The sequence below is a fragment of the Pyrus communis genome, chromosome 16, assembly GCF_963583255.1.
Source record: "Pyrus communis chromosome 16, drPyrComm1.1, whole genome shotgun sequence".
NCBI classification, from domain to species: Eukaryota; Viridiplantae; Streptophyta; class Magnoliopsida; order Rosales; family Rosaceae; genus Pyrus; species Pyrus communis.
In genome coordinates, this window is record NC_084818.1 from 5341226 (window position 1) to 5360083 (window position 18858).

At 36.8% G+C, this 18858-nt stretch overlaps 2 protein-coding genes and 1 long non-coding RNA gene across 4 annotated transcripts; 2 read left to right on the top strand and 1 right to left on the bottom strand.

The window, feature by feature from the left end:
* Window positions 1-1232: 1232 nt before the first annotated feature.
* On the top strand, window positions 1233-4073 carry LOC137721422 (uncharacterized). Its single transcript, XR_011066639.1, has 4 exons — window positions 1233-1500; window positions 1807-2118; window positions 2435-2615; window positions 2784-4073. It is a non-coding gene; the product is annotated as an uncharacterized lncRNA (long non-coding RNA).
* A 2493-nt stretch (window positions 4074-6566) lies between these two features.
* Window positions 6567-9476, top strand: LOC137720490 (protein yippee-like). Its single transcript, XM_068459565.1, has 6 exons — window positions 6567-6741; window positions 6915-7038; window positions 8002-8045; window positions 8493-8601; window positions 8685-8740; window positions 8830-9476. The coding sequence occupies exons 2-6, from the start codon at window positions 6943-6945 to the stop codon at window positions 8912-8914; spliced, it is 390 nt and encodes a 129-aa protein (XP_068315666.1). The 5' UTR covers window positions 6567-6741; window positions 6915-6942; the 3' UTR covers window positions 8915-9476.
* Window positions 9477-9794: 318 nt separating this feature from the next.
* Window positions 9795-13402, bottom strand: LOC137720692 (arginyl-tRNA--protein transferase 2-like). 2 transcript variants are annotated; one of them, XM_068459790.1, is made up of 6 exons: window positions 13082-13402; window positions 12604-12642; window positions 12348-12498; window positions 10833-11975; window positions 10242-10548; window positions 9795-10142 (listed from the first exon to the last, which is right to left on the bottom strand). In XM_068459790.1, the coding sequence occupies exons 1-6, from the start codon at window positions 13230-13232 to the stop codon at window positions 10026-10028; spliced, it is 1908 nt and encodes a 635-aa protein (XP_068315891.1). In that variant the 5' UTR covers window positions 13233-13402; the 3' UTR covers window positions 9795-10025. The 2 variants fall into 2 exon arrangements, with proteins under 2 accessions (XP_068315891.1, XP_068315890.1); XM_068459789.1 differs by having other exon boundaries at window positions 9795-10548.
* Window positions 13403-18858: the final 5456 nt, after the last annotated feature.

Consider the following 18858-nt stretch of genomic DNA (forward strand, 5'->3'; position numbering starts at 1 on the left):
CTAACATGTTAGGTGTAACCAACTTGTCTTTTTGTATCAAAATTCGTCTGAATTCACCTTCCAATTAGTTTTGAACATCGTTTGAACAAAAAAAAAATTGTTTGGCATATGTGTGGTAAAAGTTTGTAACATACTAACATATGTGAAACTATTAATTTTTTAACGAGTAATTTTTTTAGTAAGACTGTAACTTCGCATTATTTACCCTAAAATAAGGGCCATACATATCGATGAGCATATTTTGGACAATGTGTAGGAGGAGGTGTGGACTTTTATTAGGTTCAAGAACTAGGGGACTTTATTTTATGTTCAAATTAAGACTTTGTGGAGTTGTAGGTTCAACTTCAAGGACCTATTTTAACCTCTTTGGATCACCTTATCTCCAATCATTGGCACAGTGTATTCACATATGTGATGTAAATAAATAAATTATTTAATATTTAACGTGTTTCATTAAAACTTCCTTATATTAAACCTTGCCTTGCAAATTCAGTGGGCACTAGCAGTCTTAGATGCCTAAAACATCTTATCATCACAGAGTGTCTTGCATAATCACATCCCACCCACTGAGTGAGGATTCTCGCCGGATGGATTACGAGAATCCTCAAATTACATATGTTCATAGTATATCGTGCAGTCGGAAATTTATGCAAATTTTTTTATTTAAAATTGAATATAAATAGTACATGATAAAAACTAGTAGCACGATGTACGATAAACAAATATGATTGGAGAATCCCAAAATCCTCACAAAAAGAATCCGACGAGGATCTCTCTTGCCACCCACCCTCTCTTGATCTCCAATAATAGCTGATAAATTTAATTGATCCCAAAAGAAAACTGATGATGTGTAGTTCAAGAGTAAGCTAAATAAATAAAGAGAATTGTTATTGGCATTTCAAAAATCTCATTTTGCACTCTAAACTTTCTATAATTAGAAAGAAAAATATATTTATGAGGAGTGTAGAATAAGATTCATGAAGTGATAATAACAAATTTTTAAATAAAACTACCTAATAGATATTTTCACAAATATATGCTGCCCCGAGGGTAGCTGGGGACTTGGATCTTCTCCTGAGCTAGCCTCAACAAAGCCTAGGGATCAATTGCTCCCAGCCCTTCAATCTGATCCTGCGGCCAAGAAGCTTTCAAATTATTTCACGCAACCCAAGGCAATTTTGTTTGCCTTTTACCATTCCCGCTCATAATCCACCTCCCATTCTTCTCTGTCTCTCCCCCTAATCTCCAGCTCTCTACAAAATTCTCACTCCCTTAATCTCCAGCTTCGTTCCTCCGAAAAAAAATCCAATTCTTGCATGCAATCTGGTGGCGGAGGAGGAGGCGGGCCCGGCTGGCTGTGCGAGATCGACGTCATCGGCTGCTTCGCCGTCTTCATCGTCCTCGACCGTGTCGACGCCGCAACAGGGTTTTGATTCAGTGCAGCATCAACAACATCAACAGCAGCAACAACAACAACAACAACAATTGGGGTCTAGACATGTAATGATTGATATGTGTGGCTGGAAATTTGTTTTGTTTTGTTTTTTTTTTTTTTTTTTTTTGTGAGAATTTAGTTGAATTGGAATGTGGGTTTTGGAATTTGGAATCAGATCCTCTCCTGATCTCCAGCTTTATTGGATTTAGGGTCTGTAGCTCTTTCTTCAAGTAGAGGAATTTATGGAATTTGTTTCAATTAGGGAGTAAAAGTTAGGGAAAAAGTCGAAAACAATCGAAACTTGTTACATGTATTTGATGCATAAGTGGATTTTTTCTGAAGTTTTTTGGAAATTTGTGTTTTGATTTCAGTTAGAGGCATAATTTGTAGAAAAGATGGCTATGGTTGATGAAACCTTGTACTGATCGCCGTTTTATTTGATGAGCTGAAGAACAAAGACATAAAGCTCCGTTTGAACTCAATCCGGATGATTTCCACGATTGCCCGTGCACTGGGAGAAGAGAGGACCAAAAAGGAACTGATTCCTTTCCTCAGTGAGAACAACGATGACGATGATGAAGTGCTGCCGGCAATGGCAGAAGAGTTGGGGGTGTTTATCCCCTATGTGGGTGGTGTGGATCATGCCAACGTTCTGGGTTGAATATTTCATTCCTTTGGTTAAGGTTAGATGATTTGATCCTCTTCCATTATTTACTTGTAGTTGTTTGCCTTCTCATTACGCTTTCACTCTGGACACATGATCTTGTGGTTTGACCCGGCGGATTGGGTTGTAGAGTGTATATAAAATGCCATGGTAGTAGATTCATAATTCAAAAGTTTCGTTTTCTCTTTTATTTTCTTTCGAGTTCATAAAATGTAATTATTCACAAAATCCACTAGAACTTATATTTTGTTCACGTTATCCTTATGACAATGCTCTACCTTGGTGTATTGGAATGACTTATCTGTATTTCTCTCCATACATCATTTTGAATACAGAGACTTGCTGCCGAAGAGTGGTTTACAGCCCGAGTTTCATCCTGCAGTTTGTTTCATATTGTTTACCCTAGTTCATGATGCAAACTTGTTCTTTGGACCAGGATAAGTCTTGGCGTATTCGGTACATGGTTGCAAATCAATTATACGAGCTGTGTGAAGTTGTTGGTCCAGAAGCTACAAGGTAGTCAGTTTATTTTGTGGCTTAGCTTTTATTGTGAATAATGTATTACTTGGATTAGGATGTTGTAATTATGTAAATGTGAATCAATTGTTCGATCTCTCTCTCTCTCTACCTACTTTGTTGAGTTCTAAATTACTTGATGAGTGTGGTGATGTTGATATATATTAGGTCGGACCTGGTGCCTGCATATGTTCGGCTTCAACGGGATAATGAGGCTGAAGTACAAATAGCTACTGCAGGAAAAGTAACTAAGTTTTGCCGAATTTTGAATCTAGAACTTGCCATTCAGCAGATCCTTCCTTTTGCCCAGAACCTTAACGTCATGAAGTACTCTGTTTTTTTGCTTGTACAAAGTACTCTGTTTTTTTTTTTTTTTTTTTTGGTGTTACTGATTGTGTTGGAGCATATTATTTGAAGAATGAATCAATGAGATTCTTATCTGAATAGACATAGCTCTAAGGAAATACACATGTGATATATTTTCACTTCAAGAAGTAAAAGATAAACGTTAGGTAGACATTTACATAACAAGTTATGGTTTACAAAAAACCTCTAGCTTTACATGCCCTAACTCATGCATTCTCTAGTGAGTCCCTAATACATTTGGATTTCTTAGTTCACTAAACTAACCCAAAAAATAATAGCTGCACATCAGGAAATCCAATGATGACTAAAAAACAACAGCTACACATCTCTTCTCCCAGTGTAAGGGCAATCGTGGAAATCCTCCAGATTGAATTCAAATGGAGAGCTTCATGTCTTCGTTCTTCAGCTCATCGATTCAAACGGCGATTAGGTACAAGGTTTCATCAACCATAGCTATTTTTTCTACAAATTATGCCTCTAACTAAAATCAAAACACAAATTTCCAAAAACTTCAGAAAAAATTCACTTGTGCATCAAGTACATGTAACAATTTTTTATTGTTTTCGACTTTTCCCCTAACTTTTACTCCCTAATTGAAACAAATTCCATAAATTCCTCTACTTGAAGAAAGAGCTACGGACCCTAAATTCAATAAAGCTGGAGATCATGAGAAGATTTGATTCAAAATTCCAAAACCCACATTCCAATTCAACTAAATTCTCACAAAAAAAAAAAAAAAACAAATTTCCAGCCACAAATATCAATCATTACTTGTCTAGACAATTGCTGCTGCTGATGTTGATGCTGCATCGAATCAAAACCCAGTTGCGGCGTCGAAACGGCCGAAGACGATGAAGACGGCGAAGCAGCTGATGACGTCGATCCGGCACAGCCAGCTGAGCCCACACCCCGGCCAGGGCCGCTTCAGCAATTGGATTTTTTTTTTTTGGAGGAAGGAAGCTGGAGATCAGGGGAGCTTTTCGTAGAAAGCTGGAGACTAAGGGGAGAGAGGAGAGACAAGTGGATTATGAGCTGGAATGGTAAAAAGCAAACAAAATTGCCTTGGGTTGCGTGAAACAATTTGAAAGCTTCTTGGCCGCACGATCAAATTGAAGGGATGTTATCAATTGATCCCTAGGCTCCGTTGGGGCTAGCTCAGGAGAGGATCCAAGTTAGATAGTTGGAATAGGCGGTGGCTTAGGAATCCATTGTGGAAGGGCTCCAATATTTTTATATTTTATATACAATTTTTTTTAAATTATTATTATTATTAAAGGAAGGAGAGTATTCGAACTATAATAACAAATTAACGAATGGGGAATTTTGAACGTGGAATATATGGGTGGAAACCTAACACTCTATATACTAGGATATTGAACCACATACATATTATATATCTCTACTAATTAATAAAACACTCATTGTCAACCAAAATTGTAACATCCCACATCACCCAGGGGAGTGATCCTTAAATGTATATTCTCATCCCTACCTAGCACGAGGCCTTTTGGGAGCTCACTGGCTTCGAGTTCCGTAGGAATTTCGAAGTTAAGTGAGAAGGGGGCTAGAGCAATCTCATGATGGATGACCCACTGGGAAGTTGCTCATAAGTTCCCAAAAAACAAAACCGTGAGGGAATGATAAGCCCAAAGCGGACAATATCGTGCTACGATGGTGAAGCGGGCCCGATAAGTGATCCGTCCAGAGCCGGGATGTGACAAAAATCCTATGAAATTACGAATTTAACCCTCTAATTAAAACATAATATGAATAAGAAATATAGGGCAGAAATGTAATTTCACACAACCAAATTTTGCTTTTTTTTTTTTCTTTTCAAAACCTCACTTACATGTAATTCTAACATATCTCTAATTATAAAAATAAAAAATAAAAATAAAAAAAATCTCACTGCCACATTCTCTATTACTCTCTTCCTCTTTTCCTCTCTCCTTCTATTTCAAAAACAAAAAAAAAAAAAAAAAAAAAAAATCTCACACACAAGTTGTGTGTGCTCATATACTAGTATATTATTAGGAAAAGGATCTGCCCGTGATCGTGACCGTTCATTGTGTATCATGCAGTCAGTTTTCGTTAGGTATTATTTATATTTAATTTTAAATTTTAAAATATTTTTTTACCACACGATATACGATGAATGGATGATCACGAGATCCCAGGGATCCCTAGGAAAAGGATCCGGCAAGGATCCTTTTCCATATTATTAATATTACAAACCTTGTGTCTGTTCAAATAAGAAGTTTAGAGACTTTGAGTCTTTGTGGCTGAGTGGCTGACCCCAACATTTGTAAGATATAATTGTTTTATATATTAATAGAATAAAAAACAGCAGACCTATTTTGTACATGAAGAGTGAAATGTCTAGCAACTCAAACATGTTCTTATTGACTTGAAAAACAAATCTGTTTACTTCTTTTTTCGCACTCCCTAGATTGCTATACACCAAACCCTAAATGGCTGAACCCTTTGGATTGGTTAGCTATTCTATCAATTAAACATATTGGTTGAAAAATTAGATTATGTCAGCTTAATTAGTATATTTGTGTCTAAAAACGTCAGATGTGTGATATTCAAGTAATGTTTGTATATCTTTATTCTTTTGATATTGATTTTTAATGATATTTGATATAAAAAATATATTTTTTCATGTATTTAGCAAATTCTTTTTTATACATATCAATGTACAAAGGCTCAGAAGTCAAAGAACTTTAAGGCTCCGCTTCCAAGGCTGGCTTAAGACCCCAAATTCTCAAATTTTGGCTTAAGTAATCATGAGTCAAATCCCTTTCAGGTAATAGGTATAGCATACCAATTTGAACTTATCAAGTTCTAAATGGCCTATGAGAGCTTGCAATACGTTTCTATTTTATACCTAACCTTCATATAAATATATAAATAGATCAGAAGTTCATATGTTATCAACAATAATTGTTAATATCAGAATACCAAAGAAGTTGAAACTTTGCCATCAAAATTTAGTAACATATGGGGAAACATGGTAGGTAGATGTATAGGGTGATATTTTATGAACCTTTCTAAACTAACATTACAACCATACAGTTAATACCATCATCTTTGAGCTTCTTTTTTTGGTGAGCATCTTTGAGCTTCTTTCATGATATTCGTCTTGGAGGCCCTTTTTTCTAAATTGTCTATTTCGATGTTTTATAATATTGGCTTGAGAATTGATGTTAAAGTGTGAAGTGACAGAGAGTCTCGTTTTTTAAGAGTTTCCTTAATATCAATGTTTTATAATGTAGATATGAGAATTGATATTAAAGTGTGATGTGATAGAGAGTTCATGAAGAGTTTCATTGAGTCTTCTTAGCAATTCTCATAATGAAAACATACAATACATGTAACTTTTAATTGTAATTAAGTTTGTTAAATCATATGTGAAGGTTGTGATCCAATCGATCGAAATCCTTGACTTCTAATTTTGCACTAAGACATTCCCAACAAAAACCATATACAAAATGTCTTATTCTCTTTTTGCATTTAAACTCGAATTCTCCTATTGTCTTGAAATGAAAACCATACATTATACCTGCGAAGTTTGAATTATGAATAAGTAGAAAACACGACAGAGATTATTGCAAAAACCAACCTTAAATATTTTGTTAACCGTAGAGTTCACGTTGTCAGGTTCCACTGTGACGCAAGTGATAAAATTGTGAAATGTGATAGTTCCTTTCCGTCCACATTTCTTGCAACTACAGAGACTTGACCAGACGGACACCAGGTAAAGGTCAAAAATATTCAGCCAGAAATTCTCTCTCTTTCTTTTCAGGCATCTGCCCTTTTCTTTCTCAGTCGATTCATTTCTTCAAAAATCAATCTTCTTCTGGTTTTTCTTCGATTTTAACGACGACCCTTTTCCTGGATCTTCATCTTGCTTCGGATTTGGGTGGCTAGAGGAATTTTCTGGGTGTGCGGTGGAGGCATGGGGAGGCTATTTGTGGTGAGTCTCGAGGGGAAGATGTACAGCTGCAGGCACTGCCGGACCCATCTTGCTCTTTGTGAGGACATAGTTTCCAGGGTTGTTAATTTGATCTTTTACAATCTTTTAATTAGCAACAATTTATTGCTTTTTTGTGATTTTCTGCTGAATTTTCCATCCGGTCTTGATTAATTGTTTTTTTTTTTTTTTTTTTTTTTTTTTTTTTTTTGTTTTTTGTGTGTGAGATGATGTGCATGTTCTTTGACGGTGTAATTGGTCAACTCCATTACTTGGTCTGCTTTTGTGATTAATGTTACTAGCAGAAGATCTGGTTAAGTATGTCGTAGTTTCTTAGATAGTTTTTTGTGAGCTTGATTTACTATGATCTAGATAATAGAGGAATGTTCAGTAGGGTGTCTGGCCGTTGAAGTATATGGATTTGATGATAAGGGATGTTTTGGGAGGCATTTGGATCCTATATCATAAGGTGGAACTTGTATCCAGGACCAACATGATGCTGCATTTTATTGTTTCTCCTGAAGGCCGGGAGTGCCGGAAGAACTTGGTTCTAGTTTTTAGTGAAGAGGACAGCTAGAACTTAATTGAAACCTTATCCTCTTTTCTACTGAGAGAGGACATGGATTGGTGGTGTATGGTGTAGCTGTTAGAATTTTGGTTATCATGCTTTCATAGTTTTCATTGTTCATTGCTTTCAAATGCGCCTTTACGTCCATGTGCACAACTAGTTTTAGAAGCATTTGTCCGCGAATGAGTGCATTGGTATTGTCTCGAGTGATATAATGTAAGAGAACGTAATGCTCTAATTAGAATGAAATGAAAGATGGTTATAGTCTCTGCTGTCTTCAAAGTTTTGACGACCAGGTATGAAACAATGATGATCATTGAATAGTTCAGTATAACTAAGGCTTGTTCTGTTCTTCGTCGTTGTGATTGCCACTTATTTTCCCTTTTCATTTGGAGTCAAATAACTCATGATTGGTAATTTCAAATTTGAAAACAAGCGCGTTTTCTGACTACATGTTTTGCCTGTGTTTCATTCAGTCTTTCCACTGCAGGCACGGGAAGGCTTATCTCTTCAAGAAGGTGTAAGTTTTTCTTAATATTTGGACACCTTTACCATGTCTGATATGGGAGTTACAGACGAGATGTTGAAATAGTGAAAGACTGTTCTGTTTTTTTTTCACCCATGATCAAGAAACATTTATCGATTGTGTGTGTGCTTTATTGATCATACGACACTGGTCTATTTCCGTTTCAATGAAAATCTGCTTTCTTTTCTTGAATTTATATATAACGAGAGAATGGCCGCCAATAACTTCCAGCGCTCAGTCTCTGAGTCATATTTTTCATTTGGTCATTCAAATTATGTCCCAACACAGCTGAAAGTACGGAATGTGGGGGGATAATGCAGTTTGAAATAGGATAATAAGTGCACATTTGCAAGCTCATTCAACGAAATTTGTCATTGAGCCGTATATGCTTGCAATTAGTTGGTTTTAGATATGTGATTCGCATCTCCAATCATATTACAGAGTGAATGTATTTTCCGGAGAGTGTGAAGATAGATCGATGATTACTGGGCTGCACACAGTTGCTGACATTTTCTGCGTCGGGTGTGGATCGATAGTGGGGTGGAAATATGTAAGATCATGAACCATGATTAGAACTATCATGATTTATGCATTTCTTTTTCTGCTGTTATTCGTTTTGATGGTTTCTTTTAGGAGACTGCCCACGACGAGACCCAGAAGTACAAGGAAGGAAAATCCGTACTTGAGCGGTCAGTAGACATGCGGAGAAAGAAAATTTGACATTCTAATCTAATCTGAGTTATGTGAAAATAAGTTTGTGAGCTTCATTCTTGAGCAGGGTGAAGGTGTTGGGTCCGGATGGAAACGATTATTGGGTCAGTCACGAAGCACAAGTCGGTAGCAGCGATGCAGATGATGCTTGATCGATGACCCCTTCATACTCAACTGTACATTCTTCAAATCTCATTGTTCTTCTTCAACTCGTGTGAATTAGAAGCTCGTAATTCCTGAATTTAGGCAACCATCTGAACTTGCCTTCAATAACAGCGTCGTAAAACTTCTGATTGTGTTCGAATTTGATCTTCTTGTATGTAACCTCACTTTAGATGCAATCTCTAGTTCAATAAAATTCTCACCTGCCCTCACCTTTGTGATTGATCGATGATAGATTTGCTCGTCTAGCGTGTTTGTGATCGAGACATTCTTAGCAAACATCGATGGTGTATTTCTTTTTATCTATCCCTCTCAGTACGTTAAGACAGATTCTCTCGTGTTTTCAGTACGGGGCTGTATAAATCACGATTATCGTTGATTCTGTTCAAATTCCTATTTTGGTCATTTTCACATCTTATTTTCTAATGACTTTTGTAGTTGGCACATCAAGAAACAGAAGCAAAAATAAACCGACTCGAACATCTTCATTCGCCAAAATTAATCCGGACAATCCGGCGGGAAAAAACAGTTTGCGGACGTCAAAATTTCCTTTCAATCGTACAAGGGGACCCACAAAATTAATGCTGGGGACAAAATTAAATATTATATTATATTAAAATATAAAATAAAATTTTAACAAAACACTTTCCATTCTGTTCACTTAAAATAAAATAAAAACCCATATTTTTACCTTTCCTTTCTTGATACTATTCACATCTTTATTTTCATTAAAATTAAAATTAAAGTTTTTTTTTTTCAACTTTTCATTAGTTTTCCTAATATAAAAACGGTCAATCGCAGCTTAATTATACATTTGGGCAACTCTTATAAATTTACCAATTTAAATAGATGTAACTTGACATGAAGAAAAACATGTAAACTGCAAGATGCATCCGAGGAAGGAGTCTGTCGGATATTGAACATAGCCGGTTGGAACAGCAAGCAAGTGCCGGAACCAAACTACTCGGCATTGGCTTACCGGTTTAGCCCCCGGGCAAAATGGCCAGGCGGTTGGTTCAGGCAGAAAAGTCGGCTCCGGCTACAATGTGCAAATCTTTCATTTGTGATGAAATCAATCGAAGGGTCACGAGAACGACCAAATCACTCGAGTGAATAAACCATTCGCTCAGCCAGCTCTTCACCTACAACTCTCATATATCGGTGCAGCTGGAACTCCAAGTAACTCCTTTCTGAAGAACCAAAAGCGAACTTTATATCCTTCAACAAAAAACAGTGTAGCAAGTAAATGAATGTACGAAGGTATCTGGATTTTGCGTGGGGAGGTCTGAAAATTCTATGACGCTTGAGTATACATACCTTGAATCTCACACGAGATCCATTCAACCCGATTAAAATGTTACCGATATTTCCATCTTCCACATCAACAGATACCAGATTTTGTTCGTTGTCTGAGCTTTCATATTCAAAGTCAATTGCTACTTCATCATCATACATAGGAAAATCATTAGTGTCTTCTTTCCCAATGTCGTCATGTTGCACTTCCATGACTTCTTCAGAAACATGAGGTGGCAAGGACTCTCTATCTTGTGAGACGGAAACATCCGACAGAACAGCATACCGCTTTTTATCAAGCAAAGGCTTGGCAATATGAAAAGGAATCCACCTGGAGTTAAAATTTCAGCTTGTCAGTCACCGAAAAACTTTGAATATCAGGACACTAGAAAATTTTCCTGATTTATATGAAGATATTGAAAAGTAATGATTTCCATCGTGTGTAAATAAAGTTGACATTGGTCTCATCTGAAAACTTCAGCTCGCATGAATATAATTATCAAGAGAAGTAACAAAGAGGACAAACGTATAAAGGAAGAATTTTCAACCTAATTAGTAAATTGAAACAATTAACAGCTTTCCATGGTCAGCTGCTACAAGTGAAAGGGAACTTACTGGTAACGGAGCGGACAGAGTAACTCAGATGGGCAATATGCTGCTTTGTATCTCATCTTACTGCAAGAGTGAATGTAATAACCGAGATAATAATACTGGAGAGTAGAGCAATGGGCTTGATTTTCTTTCACCCAATTTATTTCTTGTAGTGCTGAATACTTTCCAGGTGATAGGAAGGCAAAATCTGGGTCCCAAAATAAGTATTTACTCGACAAACATCTAGGGAGGATATCTATAACACCAACTGCAATAAGCTTGCCATCAACAACATATTGCTGATGGAAAGAACCAAAGCCACAAGGTGGAACTGTTCCATCACCTTTTGGAGGCACATAATTTAAGGGAGTATCAACCAGGAACCTCTTATACGAGCTTTCAGTAACATGCTCAGGGGTATCATTATGCACCGCTATTTGATACCGTCTATATAAAGCATACTCTTCTGAATCAAAACTGGACCTTCTCAAATGAATCTCAAGCCTACGCCTCTTTACCGGAGCATTTTGAGAGCTATGTGTCACACCGCACCCTTTACTTTCAGACCCGGCAGCAGATCCTTTAGAGATGTTAACAGTTTGAGCACTTTCGTATAAGGAAGCTTGTTTTGTGGCAGAATAAAAATTTAAATGTCCGTTGCAAGCCCTGACTAACAGACCAGATGTTTTTGCCAACTGATTCAAGTAACACTCTAGCTTTTCAGCAATAAGTTTTGGAGATGGCCCTTTTTCATCTGTAATATGCGTCGACAATCTTCCCTGGTGGACATCCTTCTCACCTGGCAACGACCTCCTTATAGTAGCCGCTATTTGGAATGCAATATTGCTTGAGTATAAGAGATCTTCGGATCCTTCAACCAATAGCTTTCTTTTGGCTTGTAAAACCTTTTTAACAATAGCTTTTGGAAATTGAATGTCAGGGAATTCCCCATTTTCAGAGTAACCACGAACGGCATTATCAACTTGATCTGATAAGTAATGCATAATCTTTTCTTCCCCACCCTTCTCTTCATTGTTATTGGAACAGGATTCTTTCGCAGCTGAGCTTGAAACTTCGAGATGGGTATGGCTGCGTGTGTACTTAGAGGCATTTGGATTCTCTATACACTCCCCTGGTTTCTTACACTCCAAGGTACCTTCTAAGTACCTAGGCATAGATCATTTCAGTGATCAGGATACAGTATATATCTAAATAAACGTATGTTTTGCTAGAACATAATAGTGATACGAAGATCATAATAAAATTACACTACTGATAACTGAAAGTAATCGCCATCAATTACTCCGTGACCCACTCAAAACCTTGGAAAATTGCAAAATACGACATTAGAATTTTCATTAAAGCAGATTCTGTGCAGCAACCTTGGAAGATCATCAGACATTATCTTTGGAAGGGTTCTACATTGTAGATTAACTGATAACATACCAAAAGAATGCTCATTCCCAATCTACACGCAACAACACTGAAAACTCTGCTTTTTGGGGAGAGGAGGAAGAATAAAAGGCAATATAACTATACCTTTGCATTCGTCTAGACACCCGCACTTGCTCTTTAGAAGGAACAAAATCGCCTGCTCTCAGACGAATAGTATAAGCAGGGCAGCATGTTCTTTCCATGTCAGGTTTGTAAAGGAAACAACCAGATCGCCTCCAACCCCGGTCAAGAATATCTAAACCGAGACTCGTTAAAATACTTACACAATAAAGAAATCGTGCCAGTAGAATAACAGTAGTATTGTTCACAAAATATAAAGAGCAGCCAATAAAAAACCAACCTTGGTAGTCATCAATCGTAATGCTATGTGCCCACAAACCTGAAAAATCAAAGACAAGTTAAGAACGTAATCAGAAACATTAAATTCATCCAAAAAAAAGCAAAAGAACTTTAATACGGGGACGGAAAATAGAGCTATAGTTAGCAAATCAGCATTGGCCTAACATCCCAACTCTTTCTTTCCAATTCGAATCGCTTCGAAACCTCATAAATAATTTGCAAAATGATCACATTATCTTGTATTCATGGAATTAAACCCAATCATTCAAAACTACAATTTTTTTCGAGGATTCGCAACGACTACTGAATGAACAGCAACCATCCGAAGAATATAATCAACTTTAAAGGCCTAATTTTTTCACACAGCTCTGTGATTAATCACAATCAAAACTCTAAACTTGTTCAAATTCTAATTAGCAAGACAAATCAACTGGATTACGAACTTAAAACCAAACAAATTACGACAAATAGAGACGAACCGTGAGCGATACTGGTGCGAGCAGGGGATTTGCAGTAACCGCAGGAGCTTTTGTTTTCGCCGTAATCCACCACCACGCTTTCCCCTCTGTGGTTACTGCCGCCGCCGCCGCTGCTACTGCTCGCCTCGCCCTTCTTCAACTTCCCCGCCATTTTCCGATTGGATCCTCTCTCTCCTCTCAGCTCCGCCTCTGCATCGGAGGTTCTGGACCGCGTTTTAGCTTCCAAACGACGTCGTGGCGCGCGGTAACCAGCTATACGAGTACGACGACCCTCCCTTCTTCTCTATTGATCTCGCCGGGCGATTTTCAATTGGGCTTTAATTCTTTACTTCATTTGTGTATCTAACTTTTGTTTTGTTTTTTTTTTAATTATAAATTTTTAAAGAAAATTGCCAGATTGGTGATGAATTTCCATCAAATCCATTAAGTTAAATGATCCGAACTTTTGAAATTTAATCTGATTAAAAAGAAGAGATTCTTTAAAAGTGATAATAACTTTAACCGTTAGATCAAATTTCAACATACCAGATTCTTTAACTTGATAAATTTAATGGAAGAGATTCGAAGGTGATCCATTTCCGACCAATTTAAGTGCAATTACTCTTCTTTCCCTTCTTATTTATATTTATTTTATTTCAGTGAGAAAAAGGAATAACCAGCAAAAATAAATAATTGGAGTATTTGTATGGTCATACGTACAAATTTATATGGTATTACATTTTGCACCCTCAAATTTGGATGCAATTACAACTTCTAAAATCATCTTTAAAACATTTCAGTTTCATATTTTTACTATTATTTCATTTCAATTCCGTACAACCGTCTCAATTTATGTTAGATTTTCAGTTATCCGCTTATGTGGATATCACGGGCTCCATATACATGTGACACGTGGATTAAAAATTAATAAAATAATTTTTAATTATAGAAGGGTTCTCTTTAGAGATGGGCAAAATACCTATGGATTTGGGTAACCGCGGTTATCCATCAATTTAAAGTTCACGGTTATGGTTACGGGTAATCGTTTAGACGAACAAACGGTTATGAGTATAACCGTTTATTCGTGAAATTTAAATGGACGGTTATGGGTATTACCCGCGGTTATAACAGGTATCCATCGATTATAGGTATTAACCACGATTATAATAGGTATCCATTTACTCATTTAATTTAATATATGTAAAATTTTAAAAAAAAAAATTAAAAAACCCAAAATTTCAATCTCTCAGCCATATTCTGCCTGGCAGATGGATCAAAAATTTAGATATGGGTTTAAAAATAAAAGAAGAAATGGATATGGGTTTTTGAACTCGTCTCAAAAGGCATTTGTAAAACTTTCTACCTGGATTCTTCTTAGTATTTGCAGTGAGGACTGGCATGCTCCATACTAGGGAATGGACAACGATTATGGCGGACGGGTAACCGCGATTATTTATTCATAACCGTTTATGATCATACTCACATAACCGTTTACCTGTTGGGTAATTGCATAAACGGTTATACCCATACCCATAATCGTTTATAAATGGTTAACCATACCCATAACCGTATACTCATTTAACCATAACCGTTTACCCATTTATCCATTTTTTACCCATTTTCCCCTTTTTTCACCTGTCTAAAATTTTTTTTTTTAAACAACTTGAAAATTACAAAAGAAAAATTTGTCATAATTTTTGTTTTATGACAATTAAACACCATTATAGGTACATTTTAGCATGCATCTCCCTATTTTAATCATTTAAGTCCTCATACAATTCCAATAATTGAAATAATATACGAACGATATTTTTTTGCTACACCCAAGCAAGTCTTTAAACTATTTTTTTTTAATAGTTTACAAACAAGTTGTGGGTATGGAATAGGGATGGGCAAAATACCCATGGGTTTGGGTAACTGCGGTTACCCGCCCATTTAAAGTTCACGGTTATAGTTATGGGTAACTATTTAGACGAACAAACAGTTATGAGTATAACCATTTATCCGTAAAATTTAAATTGACGGTTATGGGTATTACCAGCAGTTATAACGGGTATCCACCGGTTATAGGTATTACCCTTGGTTATAATAGGTATTCATTTACCCATTTAATTTAATATATGTAAAAATTTTAAATAAATAAATAAACATCCCAAATTTTCAATCTCTCAGCCAAAGTCTGCCAGAGATTGAAAATTTGGATATGGGTTTAAAAATAAAAGAAGAAATGGACATGGGTTTTTGAACCTATCTTCTAGGGCATTTGTAAAACTTTCGACTCAAATTCTTCTCAGTATTTGCAGTGAGGACAGGCAGGCACCATACCCACAAGGAAGTCTTTAAACTTTTTTTTTTTTAATAGTTTACAAACAAGTTGTGGGTATGGAGCCTGCCTGTTCTCACTGCAAATACTGCAAATACTGAGAAGAATTTGAGTCGAAAGTTTTACAACTGCCTTCTGAGACAAGTTCAAGAACCCATATCCATTTCTTCTTTTATTTTTAAACCCATATCCAAATTTTCAATCTCTTCGCTAGGCAGACTTTGGCTGAGAGATTGAAAATTTGGGATTTTTATTTATTTATTTTAAAATTTTACATATATTAAATTAAATGGGTAAATGAATATATGTTATAACCGCATGTAATACCTATAATCAATGGATACTCGTTATAACCGCTGGTAATACTCATAACCGCCTATTTAAATTTCACAGATAAACGGTTATATCCATAACCGTTTGTTTGTCTAAGCAGTTACTCATAACCATAACTGTGAACTTTAAATGGGTGGGTAACCGCGTTACCCAAACCCATGGGTATTTTGCCCATCCCTACTCCATACCCACAACTTGTACCTATAACAGTGTTTAATTGTCAGAAAACAAAAATTATGACAAAATTTTCTTTTGTAATTTTTTAGTTGTTAAAAAAAAACATGTAGACGAGTGAAAAATGGATAAATGGGTAAAAAAAGGATAAACGGGTTAAAAAACAGGTAAACGGGTAAATTGTTATGATTAAATGGGTAAACGGTTATGGTTAAATGGGTACACGGTTATAGGTATGGTTAACCATTTATAGACGGTTATGGGTATGAGTATAAGCGTTTATGCAATTACCCAACGGATAAGCGGTTATGCGGGTATGAACATAAACGGTAATGGGTAAATAACTGTGTTACCTGCTCGCCATAATCGTTGCCCACTCTCTCATTCTTCTCTAACCCACTATTTCCTTACTCTCTCTCTTCTTCTCTTAGTCTCCGCCCACCCCTCACTCTCCTCTCCGCCTCACCCAATTTTGCCTACAGAACAACACCCACTGCTACCTCTAGATTTCAAGCTTTCAGGATTATTTGGGATGTGGCCGATCTGCCTACCCTGCTGAAGTTGCTCAGGTGACCTCGTTGCACCACCGCCCGTCACCACTACCAGCGGCCAAATGGCCATAGACGCTTAAAGAATACCAGGGGTCCAGGAGCATGAAATCATGAGCCAAGAAAATAATAAATAAATTAATAATTCAAAAGAAAGGCATAGTTCTTGTTCTCAACAAAGGGTTTAAGGTTACGATTCTACAGAAAAAATGAAAGGGGTTGCGATTCCAAATAAGGGGGTCCAATCCCAAATCGAAACATCTTTGTTGTTGTTAACAGAAGAGTTCCAAGGGTTTGCTATTCGTGATTCCGCTGTCAGGGGTGAGGGACGGACGAAGGGGAAACGGGTGCGGATGAATGGTGGACACCTGCTCGAGACAGTAGGTGGTGGCCTAGGATTTCCTTCTCCTTGACGGCTTAGATCTCAGCGCTGCGTCAAATTTGGGGTCTTTGAATTGGTTGGCTCTACGATTTCGAATTCCGGTAAAGATAAGGGGGCTTTGGTCAGCGTGGTTAGGGAGAGAAGGGGGAGGACACTATCGACTTTGCCTTGGGAAGTCGGGTCCAAGAAGAGGCTCTTTGATTCGAGGGCTTGGGTCATGGTGATGGTCTGACATTGATGGGGAACGATGGTGAGGCCGCCGTCTGAGTTGTCTGGGTGCGTTGGGTTTTCGGAGAAGAAGATGAAAAATGGCTCAGCCACTGAGTTTGACGTTGGAGATTTTTAGAGAGAGGAATGAGTGAGAGAGAGATAAGTGGGGTCATTTTGTTTAATTTAGTTTTTTTTATTTGCCAAGTCATAAAAATATATAGACTTTATATTTTTCACGTCATCACTTAACGGTCAAATTAACGGTTTGACTAACAGATGTATGAGATTGCAATTAAATGATAAGTCAATGTATGTGACTGAAATGTTTTAAAGATGTCGTATGAAATTGCAATTGCACCCAAACATGAGAGGGTAAAATATAATTTACCCTACATGTTACTAGCCTCTTGATATGCGCTTAAGCACGTGTCAATTGCAGATACATTACTTTGAGATTGAGACTCATATCTCTATATGAATTAATTTAGAAATTTTAAATTCAAATCCGTCACACGTATCTAAAGAAAACATTTTTTTGCACATTAGTGAAAAGAAAGATAAAAGGAAACTTCTCAATTTAATTAATGTGAGTACTGAAATTTCCATAATTACAATAGTATTAAACCTAATCAAGAGGAATTCTCTGATGGTCACCGATATGACCACATACCCAAAGCTACAATACAAGGGCACTGGGCGAGGAGAAACCAAATGGACATGATAGAGCGTCATTGTTACATTCCGATTCAGTAACATAATATTATGTGAAGTAAGAATAATTGTAGAAAATGATTTATTGTCGTTCATTCATTGTTAAATGTTTAATATATACTGAGTACAAATACACAAAATAATTATAATTCAATGAACTTAATCTACAAGAATTAGGGTTTAGGGTAAACCTAATCATCATCATACAACGAATCTAATCCAGACAATGAATATAAGGAAAACTAATGAAAATGACTTGAAAACTTTGAGTTTTAATGATAAGGACAAAATAAAAGGTAAAGTGAATAGTATCAGGATTGACTTTTTAGTGTAAAAATATGGTTTTTCGTTAAAATGAATAGTATCGCGGACTTTTCGTTAAAACTGCCATGAATCTAATATAGAAAATTACAAAGAGATTTAAGAAGTAAGACAATCTCGTTAATACTATCACATAACATTATATTATTAGATTAAAACACTATTATAATAGTTTATGCGATTCATCTAAGTTGCTCTGGGACTTCTTCTACTTGTAGGTGGAGTACGATTCACAGGAAAAAAAAACAAAACAATATTCATCTTCACCAAACCAAGAAAATCCTCGAAGCCATAAATCAAAATTACACAAAAATACACGGGCTTAACTGCATATACAACCAATCCAAAATTCGAAAAAAAATAAAAATAAATTAAAAAGGAGGGCATTATCGTGATTATCTACCCACCAAAACCCACAACCTGAAAACGTAGGCTTCAAGTGAGAGAGACAACAAAACCTGCACGGTCCGCACGTCCTTTCATTTTCCCGATTTCGGACTCCAAACCTCTCCTAAATTACCATTCAATGCCACTCCTCCTCTTCCCCCTCACCCTCTCTCTATCTCCACTGTGAAATCTCCCGATCTTCCCAGCTTTCTCACTGCAACTCCCGCTCGCCTCCGCAGCCTCTCGAGCTCAGTTTCGCAACAATGGCGGTTCCTCCGAGCTCAACCTCTCTTCTCGTCTAGTTTCCACTACACTCGAGAGCTCCGTTCCTCAACAATGGTGGTTCCAGTTCCTTACAGCTGAGGACTCTCCAAGATTTCATATTTCTCAGTGTTCTCACACTCCTACG

Excerpts from the sequence above, each read along its gene's own strand:
- LOC137720490 (XM_068459565.1), top strand. The coding sequence starts at position 6,943 with ATGGGGAGGCTATTTGTGGTGAGTCTCGAGGGGAAGATGTACAGCTGC. Across the intron at positions 8,602-8,684 it reads CGATAGTGGGGTGGAAATAT|GAGACTGCCCACGACGAGAC; the intron begins GTAAGATCATGA and ends GGTTTCTTTTAG. Across the intron at positions 8,741-8,829 it reads GGAAAATCCGTACTTGAGCG|GGTGAAGGTGTTGGGTCCGG; the intron begins GTCAGTAGACAT and ends ATTCTTGAGCAG.
- LOC137720692 (XM_068459789.1), bottom strand. The coding sequence starts at position 13,232 with ATGGCGGGGAAGTTGAAGAAGGGCGAGGCGAGCAGTAGCAGCGGCGGC. Across the intron at positions 12,499-12,603 it reads TACGATTGATGACTACCAAG|ATATTCTTGACCGGGGTTGG; the intron begins GTTGGTTTTTTA and ends GTCTCGGTTTAG. Across the intron at positions 11,976-12,347 it reads GTGTCTAGACGAATGCAAAG|GTACTTAGAAGGTACCTTGG; the intron begins GTATAGTTATAT and ends ATCTATGCCTAG.